Source organism: Myiozetetes cayanensis, unplaced genomic scaffold, assembly GCF_022539395.1.
Source record: "Myiozetetes cayanensis isolate MyiCay16 unplaced genomic scaffold, myiCay2020 scf1, whole genome shotgun sequence".
Lineage (NCBI taxonomy): Eukaryota > Metazoa > Chordata > Aves > Passeriformes > Tyrannidae > Myiozetetes > Myiozetetes cayanensis.
In genome coordinates, this window is record NW_026086604.1 from 68,985,397 (window position 1) to 69,007,649 (window position 22,253).

Below are 22,253 nucleotides of genomic sequence, written 5' to 3' on the forward strand. Positions count from 1 at the left end.
CAATGGATGGAACAGCTACAGCATTATTTTCAGCTGTACTTAACAAGGCAATCCAGTACAGAGGACAAGTTTCAAGGCTTTGACTTACAACTCATGTTTTTAATATGGTTTTAACTGTCTATGTTAGTAAGTCATAAATATGAAAATAATACACCAAGAATAAACACAAACACCCACTTCTATGTTATTTCATTTTTTCTCTGTATTTAAAGTGTCCATGCATCTTCACGTTTCCCTCCTTCTCCCTGTCAGTCACTGAGGTTCTCAGTTATCCAGGTGAAAGGGACTGACACATTCTAAATTGTAAAGGTTTCTTTTTCTGCCTTGTTGAAAGAATTCTGAGGACCAACTGGAGTAAACACTTGAGAAAAAAGTCCTTGGTGCTTATACTGAGACAAGCATGCATGTTTTGCTATGTATCTGCAGTCACACAAAACCAGGGGAAAAAAGACTTCCAAAGCATGTCCTCATGTTCCTAAACATTCTCTCTTTCCCCCTCTCACTGCTTTCTTCATAATGTCCTTTGGCCTCAGAGAATATTAACAATTTGTAATATTCCATAGTGTTAGAATCAGCCGCCTTAAGAACAGTGGTGGTAAACCTTACTAAAAGTTTTAAATTTTCCTTTCTGAATATATGTAACAAGCAGTGTGAGAGAGTGTGTTCTGCCTCTCACTTTTTTTCAGCATTTCTTGAACACACACACACACACACACACACACACACACACACACACACACGCACATAGATACACACAGTTCTCTCACAACTAACCTGCACAGTATCTATACAGAACTGCCATGAGCATGCTGAATGCTTTCAAGCACATAAGCACATCATCCAGAGATGCCTGGAGATCATGTTGGAGATTTGACTTTCAAGCCCTCTAAAAATACTTTTTTTGGCCCCATTGCATGCCTGCTTTAAATGCCCAGTTCTCATAGTCAACAGAGAACTGACCACAGAGCTTTATGTTCATTCACTCTCCGAACAAAAGTTTTTTGTTTTTTTGTTTTTTTTTTTAACCTAAAGATATCTTTTGAAATCTTCAATGCTACTTGCTGAAAGGACACAACCTTTCTCTCAAAAATCAAATTAAATCTAGCACTATTTTACATTAACCATAGTGAAGCCAGTGAGTTTCCATGCAACTTGAGGTGCAATTGGATTTTTATTTCTGTGAACCACTGGTCAGTCCTTTTAAACACAAAACAAAACAACACATAAAACATTCCTTCTCATGCAAAAGCTAAACAAATCTGCCAGAATTTAATTGCACAAAAGGACTTTGAAACCTAATTTTCTGACTTCACCTTGGGATTACCTGGATATAAAAGTACAATAAAAATACATCAATAAAGCGTGACATATAAAAATGCTATTCATGTTCAAAGATGAAGAAATCATATTTCTCCTGTTTCATATCCTATGCAGTCTTGTTGACTTCCTAATTCTTCACACCGTTGTGCAAAGATTTTGCCCCACATACTGTAGGAGCACCATGCAAAAGAAACACAGCGCAGTAGTGGTTGCATGCTGCCTCCTGTATCTGATATTGCTGATACTTTTGACAGGAACATTTATTAGACCATGTTAGCAGTAGACAAGAGATTCCCTCAGATACCCTTAACTGTCTTCAGCAGACTGACCATACATTGTAGACATGTCAAATAAAGCAGCTATAAAATATCCACCACATGCAATCACTTGCTACTTTATGAGAAATTGTTACAATCATGGCTTGAGAATGATCAAAGAGAGAGAGAAAAAAAGAGGCCATCACTTTAAAAACAGTTAGAATGAGACCATGTCCTATATGAAAAGCACATGGAGGTTAAGCGGGTAGTCCGACTCCAAATTCCAGGAATAATCTCCCTTCTCTTCATCTCTCCACTACAGTCTAGTTTAACATGGAATTACTGAAATCAGTAGGATTTTTTATAATTTATTTTACAAAGGGAAAGAATCAAATGTTAAGCTTTTCTCTTTTATGGGCATCACTAACTAATGTTGAGGGGAGATTCTCAGGATCCCTCATAGGTTTACATTGCAGTTTCACAGAGGACTAGAACCTTCCATCTTAACTCAGTGAACACTAATTTACTCCACAAGTAGGACCAGAGAAAGTAAAACAGATCTGTTAAAATTTTGCAACCAGGGATATTGCCTACCCAGGGGAATGTACAACACAGCTCAGGAAAATGGTGGTAAAACCTGCTCTACAACCTCTGGATGTGAAAGTGGGAGATTCTGTCCTGCTCCTGGAAAGTATTTATTAGCACAGAACAAGAACCATGTTCTTGATATCCACTATTAATTACACCCACATTAACATCCGTGTAAAGTGAAAGGAAATAACTGATGTGTTTTCCTTACATCACAGTGGCACCTGTCTTTTTGCTTTTGAAATTTGGTACCTATGCGAAGTCTCTCAATAATCTTTGCTAAGATGCCTTTGTCTTTTTATTTATCTATGACATTTACAAGCAAATTAATGTTGCATCAGGCTGGTACGAATACAGCTTTATTAGCCTACAGAGACTCAGGACTTCATTGCATCTTTTCATTCCCTGTCAACAACAACCCATGACTACAGATGACTGCCTACTTTCCAAGTTTAACCACAAGAGAAAAAGAGCAGAGGTGACATGGATGGGCATGGAGGGCAGAAGAATGGAAATCAGTGCATTCATCACAATGATGAAACACAAGGTGAATTCTTTAAATGCCATGAAGCTCCCTAAATCTCCTCAATACTTTCTCTGGATACTTTTCACAGGCAGTGCTGAAAAAGAGGGTGATGTGTTGTGAACAGAATCCTAAGGCCGATGAAACAGTTTAATTGGAGGATAAATTTCTCAGGAAAAAGTGGAAACTTGGGATAGTGTCATCATCCTAGATCATTACAGATACCAAGAAAACACATATAAAGTACAAAATCATAAAGGATAGATGAAAACCAAATAGTTACTATTATAGCTCATATGGGGAGACAGGAACCTTCACTCAGGGAGGTTCAAAACATTATCGTAGGTTGAACCAGAATGAACACTTCATTAAAATGGCTTCCCCCTTCTATATGGGTAGTAGGGAATCTTCCAGAAGGATGGGTGTGGGTACAACAAATATGGAAAGGGAAGGAGGGGGCTTGCCCAAACTAGGTAATTAGGGGAGGGGTTACAATCACATATGGGCAAGGAGGGAAGGGTCTTTAACCAAAAAAGGGACATTACATTACAGCATTTTTCAGCCAGTGGGTGAACAGAGAGAAAGAGACTAACAACTTATAGGGATTCCTATAAGGATTATGGGGTACAGTATAAGAACTTTACATAACAATACTAGAATTCAAATAACAAGGTATTTGGTTTTTGAACGTCCTTAGCAGATTTGAACAACATCTTCATCTCCAGTTGACTCCTTTAAGGTCTCCACAGATCTTCTGTACTGTTCTTCCTCTTCTTCCTCATGTCCATCTCCCACAAGTTACTAAGCTTTTCCAATGCTACTGGAAGAAAGGCTAGGTTGGTCCTCCAACAGTGTCAGAAGCTCTTTGTACTAACAGCAGGAAACGGATTTTTCAGTTGTTCTGATGTGTCCAGCTCTTTTGAAACCAACAAAATAGACATCTAAGTACTTATGCTACCTCATAGTTTTAAAAAGCCTTGCATGGAAGAGCAAGAGAGAATAAAGATTGCTAATTCACTTCATGAGGCAGCCACAGTAGTGATGGGGGAGTTAGGATGATTTTGTAGTCACAGGGTCCTGGGCTGCATCAGTGTGGTGGCATGGCATGATTTTGCCTCTCACTGCCCTTTAAGTAAAACAACTGATTTTTAACAACTATTTTTGTATAGAAAATAGCCATTTCATAAGTCTGCCAAAACAAGTTTAGAAACTTCACACAGTTTTCCTTTCAAGACTTTGTAACTTTGACATTCATGAGCCTCTTTGAAAATACAGAGATTAGTTATATATATAGTCAAAAAAGTCACCTTCCTAAAGCACAGCTGACAATGTTCCAGAAAAATTCTAAAACCTCAAAAGGATTTCAGATTAGCATCACAGTAATGTGGTGGGATCCAATCCCAACTGTTCTGTATTTTTTAAACCAATAGAATGTCATGCTTAACATTTAATTGTTCTTTAACTAAATAAATACAATTATGATTTTCCCTGTAATCTTCCTGAACAAGCTGAGAAATATACCTCATACCTACCCATGCATTCGTGCAATTACTGATGGGGTTGTTGATGGAAGATTAGAATTTCCCGGGTGAGTTGCTGATCAATGAACCTTGCCAGTGTATCCAGGGATAGCTGGAGTGCTAAAGGAAACAGTTAAAGGAGGGGGGAGGGAGGGTGGGTGGAGAAAGGGTAAATTAAATGACTAGAGGCTTGAAATATAACTTATAGGTCAGTTCTAAAATGGCTAATGCTTATCAAAGATGGATGGGGTAAAATGTCTTCATAATATAATCCTTAGTCCTTAGAATGTATCAACTGCCATAGCTTCTTTAAGGTCAGGGAAATGATTTTATCATGATCCAGCTGATGATCTGGGCCAAAATCTCTGGTTAGACATGGTGAAAGTGGCTTCTTTAGAGACTTTTTTTTTTTTTCCAATTTGTTTATGTTTAATATCTGTATGATATTCATGATTACAAGAAACATTTAATCACAAAGAAAAAATGGAGCACAGGGTTTATAGAGACCACAAAAAGCAAGAAAATATACTTTAAAAATGTAATAAAGATTTAGCTTATATTTAGTTTCCACCTTAAATATGGAATTTAGATAGCAGGCTTTATGCCAACAGGTGTGATTTCTCATGAGCTAAAACATAAATGGTTTTCCAAATTATTCTAAAGTTATCTAAATTTCCCCTTGAATTTATTAAGATGTAATATTAACAACACTGCTTAGACATATCAACTTCAATTCCAGTTCGAGTGCACCAGTGGACTGAGACATTAAGTGCCACATTTTGGAAAACTAAAGCCTTTTGTTAATTCTGATGCTAAGTTTTAATGTGAAAATGAAAAGCAGAGTTCCTTAAAGAGATGGAGTTAAAAAATTCTACTTATCTGAGGTAGCACAAGAGAAAATTTTGATAACAGCTACTGGAGATGAAGTGAAGATGGACAAAATTAAAGAAAAAATAGGTACTAATATGAATTCAGACAAATAATCAATTAATATTAGAAATAAAACAATATAAACGCCTAATATGGTACTTTTTTGCAGCTCAAAATTATTCAGAGTATCATCAATATTGTTCTATATTGACAGCTCAAAATAGGACACTGTTGAAGTATACATACATCCAGATTGCCCATACACATGGAGATAAAAGCTCATGACAGGTTGTTTCATCCACTGTATCAACTAAATATTTGGCATTATACACCTTGTCTCCATTAGTCCCTTGTGGGTCTTCACACTGTATAAATGATAAACAGTGCCTCCTTTAAAATAATTTCTGAGGTATTCTTTGGTTCCCTTGTACTCCAGGTAAAAATAAACAGTTCCTTTGATAATAAAGTGCATAGAGCTATTAGTTTCATACAGTTGATCAGCTACTTCTCCACAACTAAGTTCAGCATAGGATACAAAAATGGGCATATGTAAGTGATGGGGTTTATCAGACTTTGTGTGTCTTTGACTTGTGTACTAGGAAACTTGGCTCTGAAATTCCTTCCCAGAATAGCAGAGGTAATGACAAAATGCTGTATCTACTAACCATGGTTATAATGAAGGACTGTGGGTGAACTATAATTGCCATGGGAGCACTGGGGAGACAAGCTATAGTCTTTGTACCCATAGTTAGCAGAAGCACCATCTAGGTCTTTCTCTTATTTTGGAGTAGCCTTGCACTAACCCATACATTCATACACTGCTATGCTCCCTGGGCCTGCTCCAGTATACAATCCTCCAGACAAGATGGCTTTGTACAATCAATACAGAAGTTTTGCAGCACTTGGGGAGTTGTTCCCTATAGGGAATCACCGAGTATTTGGCTGAGCACCTAACAAATCTACGGTCTGTCTTGACAGGAGCCATGCAGGCGCAACAAATAGGCTTGAAAATCCAGTATAGTAGCAGGACATATTTTCAGAATTGGCCAAAATTTCTTGCATCCAAATGTGCTTTTTCATGTCAAAGCAGACAATTGTTAGGTTATGTGTAGATTAGGTGACTCTGTAGGAAATTTCTTCTGCATATCAGGATCCCTCCAAAGGACACAATGGATATTGGGTGGCTGTGAGTATAAGCATATGCATTCATTCAAACCTGAAAACATACCTGATACCACCTTGAAGGAATCAGATCTGAAAACAGTTTATCACCCTGGTGATGGGATACATCCCAAGATACATCTCTCACATGTCATGGAATTGCACTGACCTCCTTGAAATTGTATGGATGTCACACAAAGGAGAAGCAAATCACAACAAGAAGTCCTATATTAACTTGCAATATTTTATAGCCTATTTGAAGTTAACTCACATAATAACTATACAACTGTGGAGATATTAGAATACACTGTGAGGCATCTGATTGATAAAAACTTCTCACCTTTAAAACTTGCAAAAGTAGAAGATAAAAGCATCATAAATGTCCAAACATGACCTAAAAGTCAGTCTGAAAGATGATACTAGATGAAGATTTGTTGTGGACCATCTGTTAGAAAAAAATCAACAGAAGTTGGTACATTCATGGGATGGATGTAGATTTGACAGAGAAGAGAGGTGGGTAGGGAGAAGATAAAAGTACTAGGAAAGTGAGTGAGCTTACACTAAAGTAAAGTAGCTGCTCTCCTGGGAACCTGCAAAGAAGATGCAGAAATGTGCTGCGGTTATGTAGGTGATAAAGCAGAAGAAACTGAGGTTCAAAAAACAGTCCCTTGGGTTTTTGGTTTTTTTTCGATCCTGCTGTCTAGCCCTTGTGTGCTTTCTCTGATGAGCTGCTAAACCATATTGCTGCTGCTGAAGAAAACAACTAAGTGCCAAGCTACCACTGGGCAACACACAAAACTCCTCTGTGGTTATGCTGTCGTCAACAAGCTTTCTTTCTCTAACCATGACATCTCTCTTGTTCATGCACTTCCTTATTATCGTCCTAGCAGCTCTTAGTCCTGACAGTGAGAAACATTGAGTCAACACTGAAAAACATTGAGTGTTGGCAGTTGAATATGTGTAAGCACTAAGATTTTTCAATTGGACTGTAGTGATTCTGAGTGCCTCTGCTTTGGTGTGCCTCTGTTTTGTATGCCCATAGAGTCATAGAATCATTAAGGTTGGAAAAGACCTCTAAGGTCATCAAGTCCAGTTGTTAACCCAGCACTACCAAGTCCAACACCAAACCATGTTCCTCTGTGCCACATCTACAAGTCCTTCAAATATCTCCAGGGATGGTGTCTCAGGCAGTCTGTTCCACTGTTTGACAATCCTTCCCATGTATAATTTTTTCCTAATATGTAGTGTAAATCTCCTCTGGTGCAACTTGAGACCATTTTTTCTTGTCCTATTACTTTTCACCTGGGAGAAGGGACTGACCCCAACCACTCCCCATCTGATTTTTGGGTAGCTAGATAAGATCCTCCCTGAACCTTGTGTTCTCCAGGCTAAACAACCCCAGCTCAGCTCCCTCAGCTGCTCCTCATAAGATTTGCACTCCAGACCCTTCACCAGCTCCATTGCCCTTCCCTGGACATGCTCCAGCACCTCAGTTTTAGTTCTTGGAGTGAGGGTCCAAATCCTGAACACAGGATTTGAGGTGCAGCCTCACTATCTCGGGATGTCTTTGAAGACTTTTATTTCCTAGTAATATTCAGGCAAAGCAGTGTGAACTTAATTTAGTTGGTCCTCCATACTGATATTTAGAGCTGTTTGAGATGCCTTAAGGTATCTGAGATAACCTCCTATAGCCCAGGATTCACAGAAGATAAATATTTTTCTGAAGTAGCAGTTGGAAGTGATGGTCTAGGGTGCCTCTAGGGTATCGGATGCTTAGGTTTGCCATGTAAATTCCATGTCAGCTATGTTTGTGGAAGCAAATCAAGATTCCCTCAACCTTGGATCCAGCACTTCAGCTTGAGCAATGAAGGTATCCAAGTTCTTTGTGAAAAAACTCTGTCTAGTGAAAGCAATATGGTAGACCTTGCCCTTCCAAGGAAAGAGTCCTTAATATTTTACTCTTTCTTATAAACAGTCCTGTATAAATATCATAGAACTAAATCACCATATTAAGTTATTAACTAGCTCTTCTTGTTACTGCAATTATAAAGTAGGCCTCTCAGATCCCATTTCCAGTACAGAAGACTTGCAACTGGCTTCCTCCTTAAATTCCCTTTCAGGAAGACTGACATGTCACATGTTTGTGGCCCTTCTTGATCCTATTTATCTCCATGATCCTACTTGCTAAACAGAGTAACCTGTGATAAAAATGCCTCAGACATGATCCTGTCTCAGGAAACTCAATGCATACACTCTCTTGTGTTGGGAAAGAATATACCTGGAATATTTGTAAAATCAAAACAAAGTGCTTCATGCAGAGAATGGAATGACAGGATTTTTGAGCAGTGCATTATGAGTTGCATTTCATATCCTTCTCCTCAGCTATCAAAGCAGGATAGGGAATGCATACTTACAAATGGATTTGGGGTTTCTAAAAGGATAAAACCATCAAAACGGCAACTCCCTAGAAAAAAATTGAATCTTGTTGACCCGAAACATTTTGTTTCTACAATTTCAAACTGTTTTATTCTGCTTTCAACTTTTTCAGCCCCCACTTTTTAGTATGGGATAATATTTTTCAGAAACAGTAATGAATTTCAAGCAGTAGCAAAATCTCATTTGAAGAATGTCAAAGTAGGATATGTCAGCACACCCCTGCCCCCTGCCTCAAGCTCACCAATGAGTCAAACTGGAAAACCACTAAAAAGGCATCCATGCTGGACAAGCTATCAGTTTCTGAAGGAAAGATATGTTGAGAGAGAGTTCTTAGGCATCCCATATAAATGACTGCGCAAGGTGCAAGGCAGCAGAGGGTTCCATTCCCAGTTAATTGTGCCTGTGAGGTTTTTATGATAACTTGAAATTATAAGGGATGCATGCACACAGTCAGTTGGAAAATGACTACTCTGAAGAAATATGACCGAAGTCAATACAGATATACTGACACGATAGTACGATTTTGCTCAATATGCTTGAGAAACCATGATTAAAGGGGAGTTTCAGAGAATAGCTTTGTACAAGAACTTCAGGACTTGAAACACTTAGGACTTTATCTTCTTAGAAACTGTATATATTAAGTTCCCATTTCAATCAAGTGCTTTTGGACAGATCCTTTCCTCTCTCTGACACATGCAACTGTGGGCTTGAACAGGTCACTTCAGCCTCGTCTGTCAATATCTTTCAAATACCAGTACTGTAACCTCTTTACCAGTGTTCTGGCAAGGCATTAGTCGATGCTTCAAAGGTGCTGCCAAGTAACTAACACTTAGTGAGAATGCACATGCATTGTGTAAGCACTGCCCTCTACTGTGGATTATGAGAGCTGAGGAATTACGAGTACCAAGTTTTAAAAAGCTAACGGCTGCCAGATTTTTTTACTTAATTATGGAGGCAAAGGCTTTTAATGTAGAACAAGAAAACATAATCACTGTCCTGCTTTTGTTAATTTTCAAGAAGCAGGTTCCAGTAAGTACCACAGTGAAAGCCAGGAAGTTGTTGTGCTATAACACAAAAGACACACGAAAGACGAAAGCACAACTCAGACATAACACTCGATTGATACGAACTGTTGCTGCACACGTTGGAATGCACTGTGTGCTACACTATTACAGCAACAAGTACAGCCATCTCACTAAAGGTGTGAGCTCTAACCGTACCAAGCAGAAGAATTATTTATGCCTAACATACCAGAGCCCTGCCCATGAATGCTACAGAGGAAATCCCCATCACCAGCGTGGGAGGTTTTTTTTCCATTGACCCTTAAAACACCTGCAGAACTAAAATACCACATAGAGCACAACCTTGTTTCAGCAGCTGCTTGGAGAAGAGGTCAAAAAAGAAAAAAAGCTGGTAGCTAGGGGTGGAGGGGAATTATACAAAACTACATATGTGTATATATATATATATATATATATAAAGATTTTAAAGTAAAAAAGAACAGTAGATGATTATGTTGGAAATACATATGAGGCAGCAAAAGCACTTCCTCTATGGTTTGCATAATTATTAAATTCAAAACACATTTCTGAATAAGAAAGAGAATTTTTCAGAGTAGTTGTTAGCAACAAGAAACAATTATTGGGTCATTACTTATTTTCACTTTTTAATAACATGGAACCTCTCAAAAGTGCCCAAAGGATTTAAAAGTCAGTCTTCTTGGAAGTCACTGTAGCAGTGCTGCAAAGTTTCCTTCCCTGTATAACTTGCCCACAGGAGATGAAAATTCAGTGTTTCTCCAGAATTTGTACTGTTCTGCTCTTCCTTGATACACATTTGGGTTGGAGCAGCAGTTACACGCAGAAGATCAGATTGTGGTGTTTGTGGCCAGGTTTTCACAGGAGCTTAGCGATCAACGTGCACTCTTTCAGAATTCTGGTTTTCATGTGTGGTTGCTGAGCTATTTTTGAAAGCCTATCTGGCTGCACGAAACGTACTTGTTAGCACTTGGTTGCTTATCCACCTAGTATATGGTTAGTTATGTGACATATAAAACCAAATGCAGCACTCATCTTCCACAATTAAGTAAATATTATAATAAAATAATAATAATAAAACCAGAAAGAAACAAATGAAAAATAACCAAGGAAAACAGACAAAATCAATTCAGAGTTTAAAATCTTGTAAAAGAAATCACAGAGGTCGTAGTTTTGCAAAATATATGAACAGATACTCAATCCTACCCCTGTTCAGGCAGTCGTGCTAAGCAGATACATTTAACTCATTGATTTCAATGAAATTTAGACTTCATGAGTTTGAAAGACAAGAAAGCAAATATGAGGGAGGTTAAAGTTGGCAGACAAGTAGAGAAAGTAGGAAAAAAAACCAAGAAAAAGAAATTATGCACAAAAAGAATCGGTACGTTTCAAGTTGAGCCACTGGACAATTATTGTTTAGTAAACCTAACAAAAGCAACATACAATGAAAATACAAAAACCATCAATGCATTCAATTTGGAACCTTGCTATTTAGTGGCATAAAAAGATGAAATTCAAGCCTGCAACACTTGTGCTCTGACAATGTAGCCTACTCAATGAAAACTCTGTAAAATGAGATCATACTCTCAAAAGTGTAAAAGTGTAATCTCAAAAATGTAAAAGTGATTACACTCTTTACAATGAGATCATAAATTTTAGAAAAGATTTTTGGAGATCTGTTGGTGAAAAAGGATTGCATCAGAAAGAGATTTTCAGAGAGCTCTTTCACAACATCTTCCTAATTTTTTGACTGCCTCTTTACAACCCCCTGATTTCTGTTACCCTTGCCAAAGAAATGACAGAAGATGCCAGCTTTTAGGCATACATTGCAAAATAACCAAGGATGAAAGAGAGGAACATGATACTTTTAGAACAAATTCAAGAATGCACATACAAAACATGGATGTTAAGAGCAATGCTACACTCCAAGGCTGGAACAGACTTCAAGAGGTTATGTCACCCATGCCTTTCCCCTAAGGTAGATTTTAATGTAAGCCTGGAAGAGAATGAAAAGAACTGAATTATGATCCAGGATTTTTGGTCAAGTGCAAAGATGAAGCATCTGACCTGAAAAGCCACCGCTTACTTAGGGAAATTCCCACTGATCATCCTAGACTGCCACCAGATCACAAATATAATTATGATTAATAAATTCAGATTCAGAAATGAAGCACTTTTTGATGAATCACAACACATATGACATGGCTTTTTATGCATGCTGAAGGCTCCCACAGCTATTCCATGTCTGAACCACTGAGAAAAACTGGATAAAACATGACTAAAATTCCAAAGTCTTCACTTATGTCTCCACCTAACTTTTAAGAACTGTGGCCATCATTTTGTGCTAATAATGTTATTTAAAATTAAGTTTCTTCAAAGCACCACTTCAAAAGCTTCAAGATCCGAGTTCAGTTAAAAAACAGCACAGACTTGGGCTCAGGTTATATGAATTCTCATTCCTAACTGTGTTACAGATTCTGAATGGGATTTCATAAACCACTTAATCACACTGCACCTGGATTTCCATCTGTAAAACTTCCAAATTTCATTGCAAAGGACTTCAGAATATTACCTAAAGTGCTAGATATATGCACAGCAGCTCTTCACAATACTGATCTTATATTAGGTGCTTTTAGGCTGATCTACAGCACAAGTCAAGACTTTTATCTTTTTTCTAATTCCTTAAGAAAAAAAGAAGAAAAACAGAAGATGGTTTCCTGTTCTGCCAAAAGGAAGAGAGGGTGGGTGCAAGGCTAACATACAAAACATGCCCAGGTTCACCACTCTTCCTGTTTGTCTCTGCAGTTACATGACAGATGACTTTTAGCTACTTGCAGCTTTGCTAATAATTTGAATGTTGGCAACCACTTTCTTGCATGCTCTGGTGAAAGAATAGTGTCTCACTCCAGAGAAATGCCTGAGCATCAACACTGCTGCCCAAGTGCTAGAGGCAGGAAGTGCAGCTGCTGGTCCATGAGAGTGAAAGTGACTTCTCTACAAAGAGATTTTTATACTTTACATTTACAAACCAGGCTTTTAAATTCAAAGAATAAACCTAACTTTTCAAGGATTTTGGGGGGAGTTTAGCAGCCTTAATAACTGTTTACATCCTTCCAGAACTACTGACAAACACACAAAGTGGGAAAAACAAATTATAGGCAACAGTTTTATACCTTCTGACTTTCTTCTTTTCTCTGCTCAGAATCACAGCAACCTTGATGTCTGAAAGTCATAGATAGAGAACAAATATGAAAAACTTTATAGAATTTTACAGGTGGAATCGAGTTTTTCACAGCTTTGACATGTTAGAATCTTTTAACTCTTAAAGATCTTCCTGGTTGCCAGAAATCAATGAAACCTGTAGCCTCACTCACTAAAACCCAGAAAACTGAGATGCAGTATACTAGAAAAGGTAACACAGAACCAGTTGCTCGAATCCACCACAGTACCATATGCTGCAAATAGTTCCAGACAGGATGTCTGCCTGCAGCAGAGTGTGCACATCAGCTTCTGTTCTTCAAAGCTGCACAGCAACAGTAATACAATCTAGCAGAACTAAGGTTTAACAGCTCTGTAATTTCACTACAACTCAGACATCTCTGTTCAGCACTATGTTGTATTCTCTACGTGCTGTTATTTTTCAAGCACATTCATTTCTGAGTAATCATTTTATACTATTTTATGTTTTAATTCAAGCAGAAAAATTTGATGCAGGCTATGAGAAACCAGATAACTTGTGCAGAGGGTGAAATAAAACAATTGGAATGGTGTATTATGTCATAAAAGCTTGGCATTAATAGGCTTGGCTGCCGTAATATGGGTCAAATTTGACCACCTTACAGTGCCTTACTTTGCTTGTGAACCTACTGCTGTAATGAGTAAGGCTGTCTGAAAAATGATGGACTGTTTCCCACATATGTGTGACAGCATTTGATGGATACACATTCACCCTGAATGCCATGTAAGAAACATAAATAAACCAACCTAAGGTGAGGCTCAGAAACTCCAGCTACTTACAAGGCAGCTCCCAACAACAAGAAATGTTTAGCACATACTCTGACATAAGCAAATAAGATCCAGCACTGCATCTTCACAACAGAGAGGGCAATATTTTTACAGCTTCTGTCCCTCTGCTTTCCAAGTGAAGCATCCCTTCTGTAGTTTCCTCACAAATGTGAATTGTGCAAGACCGCTGCAAAGACACACAGGAAAGACTGATGCAAAGAAAAAATCGGATTCGGTACACAGAAAGCCTCTTTCCTCTTTTGTTTTATTGTTTTTAGTTCTTATCACTAAGCTGTTACCTTTATCATTTTACTTTCTCAAAAGTTTGCAAATAAATGCTTAATATCAACTCAAGCTACTAAAGACAGGTTTAGGAAAGGTTTAACGTGAAAACCTTCAAATTTCAAAATTCATCATCTAGCTAAAAGTATGGTGTTCCTAGTAGCATTCGGGGAGCTTTTGCATACTCAAAGGCCATCTAGTGACTAAACTTAAAAATAATACACTTTTAACATGGCAATATTCAAGTCATAATACCCATCAAACAATGGAACAGGTATTCCTACTCAACAGACCTGTTCATTAATACTAAAGAACAGAAAGCATCCGAAGTATGAAAGTAGGGCATAGTTTGAAAATAAACATAATTTTTTGGAAGTAATGACTCTATTCAGAACGGCATCAGCAGAAATTCCTGTTGCATACTACACTCAGAATCTTCTCTTCCATGTCCTACTCAACTGAACCTTGAACATAACACAGATCTACTTCCCACTGCTGGGCATTTACAGGGATGCCTGTGTTAGGTAGTCTCAACATCATTAGGAATCACAAGTCAGGTGTTTTGGGTTGTGATCCAGCAGATGTGCACAAGCTACCTTCACATGGAACCTTTCTCAATTGGAATTCCATTTCGAAAAATGGAAAGGTGCCTGCTGAGTTCCTAAAACTTGGTTGTGCAATTAGTCTATCAAGATTAACAGCAGGAGAGATACTCTGATTTCCATCCCAGCCTAGGTCAGAGCCTGCTGATCGTGAAGAGTTCATTATACCATGACAGTATACTGCACTGGTGTTACCACAGGCAGCTTTTACTTCCAAGGACGGTCACACTAAAGGTAGCTTTTGGTCTGATGATCAATTAATGTCAATTCCTTATGACCATTCTGTACAGAACAGATGGCAGGGTCACTTGGGCCACAGAACAATTCCTGGATGATGAATAAAACCCCAAATCAACATTTCTGGTTGAAAAGCATGATGTGTGGTCTTAGAAGCATAATTTCCCTGAAACTATAACATTAATGTGATACAGTAAAGAATCAGGCCTTAATGTTCTATGACAAATTCATACTTAATCAAAACAGGTTGCATTTCAGCCTACTGTGAAAAAAGTAGATGGATAAAATCTGTTATAGCATCATCTCAGTAGACATATCTCTAGTCAATTTGTATCAGCTTCCTTGACTATTTTTATATATCTGTGCTGGATGGTCCTTTAGGTTTATACAGACCTAAACTGACCACTTCAATGAGTTACCACTGTAGGCCATTTACTATTGACTCAATTATTAAAAAAGACTCTCAAAGTTCAGCCCTGAATCTGAAAGCCCGTGGTGCTTCTTGTGTTAACAGACTTCAGACTTCATTCAAGTTATTAAAAAGAAAAAAGAGCGTTCCCTCCAAATTTTTCCATTCCTTTAATCAAGATCAGATTTTTAACTGCTTTTTCCCTCTTCTCTAAGTAACAAGAACTCAAGAGGCAGTATCAAAATCATGCTAATAAACAAAACACACTGTGCAGTGCTCGTGTAGTGAGGCTTTGAAGTTTGCACATGGTTAAGTGGAAATAAGTCTACATCGCCATTGTCAATGTCTTCAAAATATACTGCACCAGCACAGCCACTGTTTGGGTAGAAAGGAAACCAAAAATATGTACATTATTCATAAGACAGCTGGTGGAGGCAGCTGAACAATACACTGCATGCTCCAAAATTCTAATTATTTATTAAAATGGTCCACAAGAAAAAAACCCCACAGAGGTGAACTGGCCCGGCGTGCTTGGCATGTCCCAAGATGAAAACAATTATCTGCTGAACTTGCAGCACACACCAAATGACAGCTCTAGTACATATGTGCAGGAAAAATCTGGAAATAAGATAGAAATGTGTCATCTCCGTCCTTTTGGCTCATAATCAGATTGGGATATTCTTACAAAGAGGAGATAATGGATTCTGATTTCTAGTTTACTGGTAAAAGGCTGGAGACACCCACAAGCCAGGGAAACTCAACACACACGCTTCTCAGAAAACACCTTAAGATTAGATAACATAGTCCATCTACAACTCTTGTTTCAGAAGATGAGAGAGGGACTGCTTGAGCTAATAAAAAATGTAGAAAGTAGAAACAACCCAGGGACATTGTACTTACGTATACAAAGGGATATGACAGGTTCAAGAGCTTTGGCTTACACTGTTAAAGACAAAATAGATCAATCACTTTTTTTTCACCAGACAGAACATTCTGATAGAATATTTATGAGGGCCTAAAAGACAGGTGGTGACAAGTCAAGGTTTTGCTCTTGGAATGATGCAGTGCCCATTTGAATTTGTTAAAATACTGTGGTAAATAATTAGGTTGGTGTGCATGTGATTCTCATCTCTCTCATGTTTTAATCTCCTCAGATATTGGAACTTCAGTAAATTTCATAACCATGTTTTCTTTAAAAATGAACTGCTTCTCTTCCTGTAACACTTCTCTCATTCAGTTCTTGAGAACACAGGGCAACTTTACATCAGGTCTGAATTTCTCTCTTGGTCTCTCCCTGAAACCGACTCTGGCCATCAATGCCTATATTCTTTGAAAGAGTAACATTCAAGAAACCATGATAGATTTTTCTGTCTACCTATGGCATTTTTCTTCCACCCTGCAGAGGTACCTGTCTCTCCCATTGCATGCCTGACTCTGCCCACTTACACACATGTCCACTGGGTTTGCCTGAGCAGATCGGCTGTCTTGTGGCCTGGAAAGAGAGATGTGTTTGCTTCCAGCAGGGGCAAGAAGTAATTTCTGCCCCTTATCAGACTTGTAAACAACCTGGTTCATTCTGCAATCCCCATGCCCACCTCTGTGTTAAGCCCTACAAATAGAATAACAACTGCAAATTGGATATGGGGGCTTTGTCACCAGGTTTCCAGGTACAAATATACCTCCATGGTCAAATTCTGAGGTCCTCTCAAACACTGCAAAGAAAACTTGAGACCACAGAGAAAGGGGTAGAAACTTCTGTTGTCATGCGAGCGAGAGAAGAGGATTCTACAGGCAAATATTGTAAACACCTTGTCTCCTAGCACTGAGCACCTTCCCTATACTGACCCAGAATACATGAAGAATAGTTCCTCAGCTGTCTCTTTCTCTGGCAGGCTATGATTCTCCAGTCTTAGAATGGCCTTCATTGTCAGTTTCTTGCATTTGCTTTGCTGTTACAGAGCTTCCCTGAGTTTGCTTTGCTCAGCAGGTGCAACAGCCTGCTAGGGAAGTTCAAAGTTGTTGACTGCCAAAGCCATAGCACTACATCTTCTCATAACAGAGAAGCCCCTGTCTGCTGCAGATGTTTTATAAACCGCAGCTCATCCGTATCAAAGACAGCTTCTGTCTCTTTATTTTTTACATTCATCCCAGACACAGTGGAGAAAGTGACTGTAGAATTTGCTTGCAAAATGTGTCACTGATCTCTCTTTCAGCACAACTTCCCCAAACAACTTAGCTGTGGAATGTCTTGGAACTTACATTTAGAAACATTATCAAGTTACATCACACCATGTGCCTGCAGGTTGGTAGTTGGGCCCTGAATTATATAGCTAAAATCTGGAATTTGTTTATGTAGTCTTATTAAAAATAGTAGCTAAAAACTAATCTATTTTTTATATCTATATTTACTCATTTGTAGTAATACCTCAGCATCACAGGAAAACTAGCAAATGCATACTATGTTTGGAAGAATACTTACATGACTTTTCAAAAGAAATTTATACTGGACCATGCCTGTTTCATGGTTTGTCCCAAAGTTAAGTTTGACTTTTCCTTACAGCTTCAGTGGAGTTAGCATTTCACTCTAATAGTGACCTTTACTCAACAAAAAAATCACCAGAAAGCCATCAGACAGTTTCTATCTGCTTTCTGGAACTACTCTCTGTTTCAGACCACTTTCTTGACTGTAACCTGGGTTACTGATTTGATGACATTCAATTTCAAATTTTCTCTGTGTTCATTTCAGATGTGCCCCTATTTGATAGAGTATGTCTCTGTCTCTATCTGCTTTTGTCTGCACTGGAATACTTAATGGTCAGATAGAACTGCATATCTCAAATATTCTTTCCCCTTCACTTTTGCAGAAAAAAACAGCTGAACAGTTCTGACTGATGTCTGAGGTCTAATTTCATATGTAAATGAAGAATACAGTAAGTGAGAAATAAGAGTGAAAATTACATGGGATGGGTAAGAAAGAAAAAGAGGAAAATTATGTAGTCTATTTTTTATCCCTTGTGGTTTCTTATGTTCTTTAGGGTTCTGTTATATGACTGCAGCAAACATAAAGAGATTTAAAATGCAAAGTTTGAAGACAGAAACAAGGAACCAAAACCACTGCCTGAATTTATGACACTTTGAGACTTTTTGGTGACAACAGTACATATAAAGCATCTCTAACTGTGCAGTAACTGCACTACTGCATAATAAAATGGAACAAGGAGCTTATTTACATTTCTTTACCATATTCTAAGAAGTGCCTCCCCTCATCTACGAGCATGTGACATGAGACACCATAAAATTTTGTTCTAGCTGTAATGAGCATCTCTCTATGAAAATTACTGAAATTGTCTTGAATCATATTGCTTATTGCTGATTATGTCTATCCTTAGAAGCCTTGGGCAGATATTTCTGCTTTCCACAATTTTTATAAGACAATTCTGAAATTATCAACCCAATTTTGCTTCACGTTATAAGTAGTAAATTTCTATTTTGATGCTGTAACCAATATGAAATGATAAGACTCAACTTTATGTGTAAGACAGTGATATAAAATAAGAGGGTAATAAGAACTTTGACTAACATGTGACAGCAGTCCTGAACTTCTGTTCTCTGAGCAGCTAGACACTGGAATAGGTCTTTAAATGTGCTGCACCAGAAAGTGTCAGGAAATACTAAAAGACACAAAACTATCCAGGGGATTTCCCACCTCTGGATTGATTTATTATTTTGGTTTGTAGTAAAGTAGATGCTCATTAGAACTATGGTATGTAACTTCACAATTTACATAAATAGATTTTTAAAAAGCATTAATTACCTTCAAAGATTTTTTTTCTTTTTTTAGCATTCGAATTCCCATTAGAATTTGCTGACTAGTACTTTTTGACTGACTAGTACTAGTACTCTTTGCTAAATCAGGGACAATGAAACATACAAATACTACTGCAGTTATTATGTCCAGTTCAAATATCGAGCGCAAATATATTTTATAAACTTGTTCTTTTAGGACCCTGGGGAATGGAATTCAGAAACTAATTTTATTTATTTGTCAAGCATCACCAATTTCTTTGGTATTAAAGAAATAAAAATAGCAATTTGCTTTACCTCTGAATCCCTTTACCTGCTTTACCCTGACTCCCACCCTCTGTCCTGGCTGGTTTCCTCCTAGAGGCCTCCTGTGGGCAGGCTGGGCTCTCTCACCTATGATGGGGACCACTGGTGAGGTTTCATATCACTGTAGTCTACGAGGGGTTCAATAGCTCTTCCAAAACTGGGCTGCTGTTCAGCATCTGCCACTGGACTCACAAAACCTGAACAGGGATCTCTTAAAGGCACAACATCCTGGTGTGAGAATAAAGGGTAATTCACCTCTACAGGAGGGCTGAGTAGATAAAATTTAAGGAAATAATTACTGTTTTTCTCTTCAAAGCTGGAAAAGCCATAATTGCTCTCAGGATCCCTGACAACAGGCATGCACATCTTCTTTAACAGGCTTGGATACTGTTGGTGATCATCTTGTCAACTAACAGCTAACAAATCACAGTAAAACTAGAGGTCATTCTCCAGAAAAACAGTGCATAGAAAAGCATCGCAGTGGGTTAAGAACTGAATTCTTTCCTGAAAAGAGATTTATCAAGTATGGTACAAAAAGAACAGAGCTATTGAATGTGCAGAATTTTTCCGTTGCTTGGTAATGATGGAAAACACCTTACAACGAAATGTCTCCTGGTGTGAAACATGGTTCACGAGTACCACTGTAATCCAGTCCTTCAAGGGGATATACACAGCAACTTGCAATGGCACTAAAAATTACTGACTCATCTAGTAGAGACAAAATGAAGAAGTTTTCAGTCTCACTGACAATCATATGGTGTTTTCATTGAAGAATTTTACAATAAGCTATTCTGTTTCTATAGAAATCACAAACATGAATTAAATTGCAACACAGATTTAACACAAAAAATGTATCAAACCCAACCACAGAGAAATGCAATCCAGAAAACTTAAAATTATTACTTGTAATAAGTAAATCACATTAACATCAGAATTTTCCATGCAGCTCAGTTATCTCCAGAACTTTGCCAGTTGTTCTATCAGATTGGTAAATCCACCAGTGTCTCAGCTCAGAATAAGCAGCATTCATTTCCTGATTCCAAGGTTGATGTATGCATTTAGCACTCTAAACAAAAGCAGTCTGATTTATAAGGGTCCTCTCCAAATGAATTCAGTGCCATCTGCAAAGGTCTGGCTCTTCAGAAAATTCAAACTATGTTTATTTGGACAGCTTAATTCAGACTATGGGGGCCTTTATTTTATGGCCTTGTCAGGAGAAACTGGGGAAGAGAGTCTGATAATTCCCTCATTTATGTTAGTCTCACACAGATGTAATTTCTCTGAAATCCTAACTTGCTGCTGATTAACAAAAAATTAGAAATGAGCCTAGAATTTATTATAGGATAGGTTTATAGTAATAAAAAGTTGTGTTCTGTGATGCAGAATCATGGTGGGGGTTTTTTTGAGTAGTTTGCTGATGGAGTAGAATAAAGAAGTAAATAAACACACCTTTTTTATCGTATATAGATCACAAGAACTAAAATGTGTAAAAAGTGACAACTGAGGATATTTTATATGCTGTATGGGCAGTGTAAGGCTAAGTCAACACTCTAAAGACACAGAACTCTGTCTGACACATCCTGCTTTCTATCACAGTTGTACATTCGCTTGAGTGAAATGAAACTTCCAAAATTTGACTTCTGTCAGTAATAAGCCTTTAAAATGCCATACTGGTGTCTATATTTACTGACAGTCTATAATCTCCATACCACATATAATCAGTTTTACACTATAAATTACATTCAGTATTGCAGTTTGAGTTTTTCCTCCATTCCTTCTTACCTCCTCCTGGAAATATTTAGAAAGAGATGACAGGAAAGGTAGACATGGGAACCAGGTAAAGCATAGGATGGAAGACATTGCAAGGATGACTCATTTTTTGTTGCATTCATTTTGTAGAGTAAAACGCAATTAAAACTGTACATTGGATTTCTGTCCAGTTTATCCTGAGAAGAAAACTTGCCAAGGAAGGCTGAATTATTTCTGCTGTCAATATTCTGAAGTGATCTGTGCTTTTAAAGAAGCACATGGATGAATTGGTCACATGTCCAAGCTAGTCCTCTTTGCTAGATGTCTGCCTTTTACTTTGCTTTAGGATTCCTGCAGAGCAGTCTTTTTTGCTTCTTTGACAAGAAACAGCCAGTTTCCCTCTCTGGCACAGTAACAACTGATACCAAATCTTTCCATAAAGAGACATTTTCATGTCAGACTTTATTTGTGTCCCAGAAAACAACTCGTGTCTTCCCCCTCCCCCTTAAAAAAATCCCTTCTCTACACTACTACACATTAAATACTCATATGCCACAGGAACATGCAAGTGTCCTGGGATTCCAGACACTTCAGTTGCTCCCTTGCAGCAGCGCAATGAAGAAGGAGCAGCAGAGCTGTAGGTGCTCATGACAGTGATTGGATCAGCGAAGTTCTTTGGCTCTGCAGTGGGAACTTGCTTGGTTGCCTTTTCTTAGGAACAACAGCCAGAAGTACGAGGCCAGTCGCCTGTGTCTCTGGCCGGGTGCAGTCCGGAATGCCGCAGGACTGGCTGTTTCAAAGGGGCTGCCCCTGGAGCGGCGATGGATTGGGATTAAGTAATTGTTCTCAGCGGGCGGGAGGATTTTGGATGGCGCTATGGGCGACAGCAGCAGCAGATGTTTCCCTGGGGTTTGAGGATGTGAAAGCCTCCCGTCCCGTGCCTTCCCTTCCCCGCTTTCGCCAGAAATGCAGAGCTTGGCAGTGCGGCTGGGAAAGCCCCGCCGCCGCCTTCCCCGCTGCAGTCCCACGGCAGGGAACGATGTGCCCTGAAGAGCCTGGCGGGGCACGGAGCCTCCTCCTTCTCCTGGGGCTGTTCCTCCTCCTCCTGTATCACTCCTCCTTCTGCTGCCCATCTTGCCCAGGCAAC

At 38.5% G+C, this 22,253-nt stretch overlaps 1 protein-coding gene across 1 annotated transcript; it reads right to left on the reverse strand.

Annotated features, from left to right (window-relative positions):
- Nucleotides 1-296: 296 nt before the first annotated feature.
- SPATA48 (spermatogenesis associated 48) lies at nucleotides 297-22,239 on the reverse strand. Its single transcript, XM_050329862.1, is given in 6 exon segments — nucleotides 297-420; nucleotides 4,221-4,328; nucleotides 15,515-15,622; nucleotides 16,148-16,189; nucleotides 19,461-19,758; nucleotides 21,813-22,239. Coding segments are annotated over 6 exon segments (1,107 nt in total).
- Nucleotides 22,240-22,253: the final 14 nt, after the last annotated feature.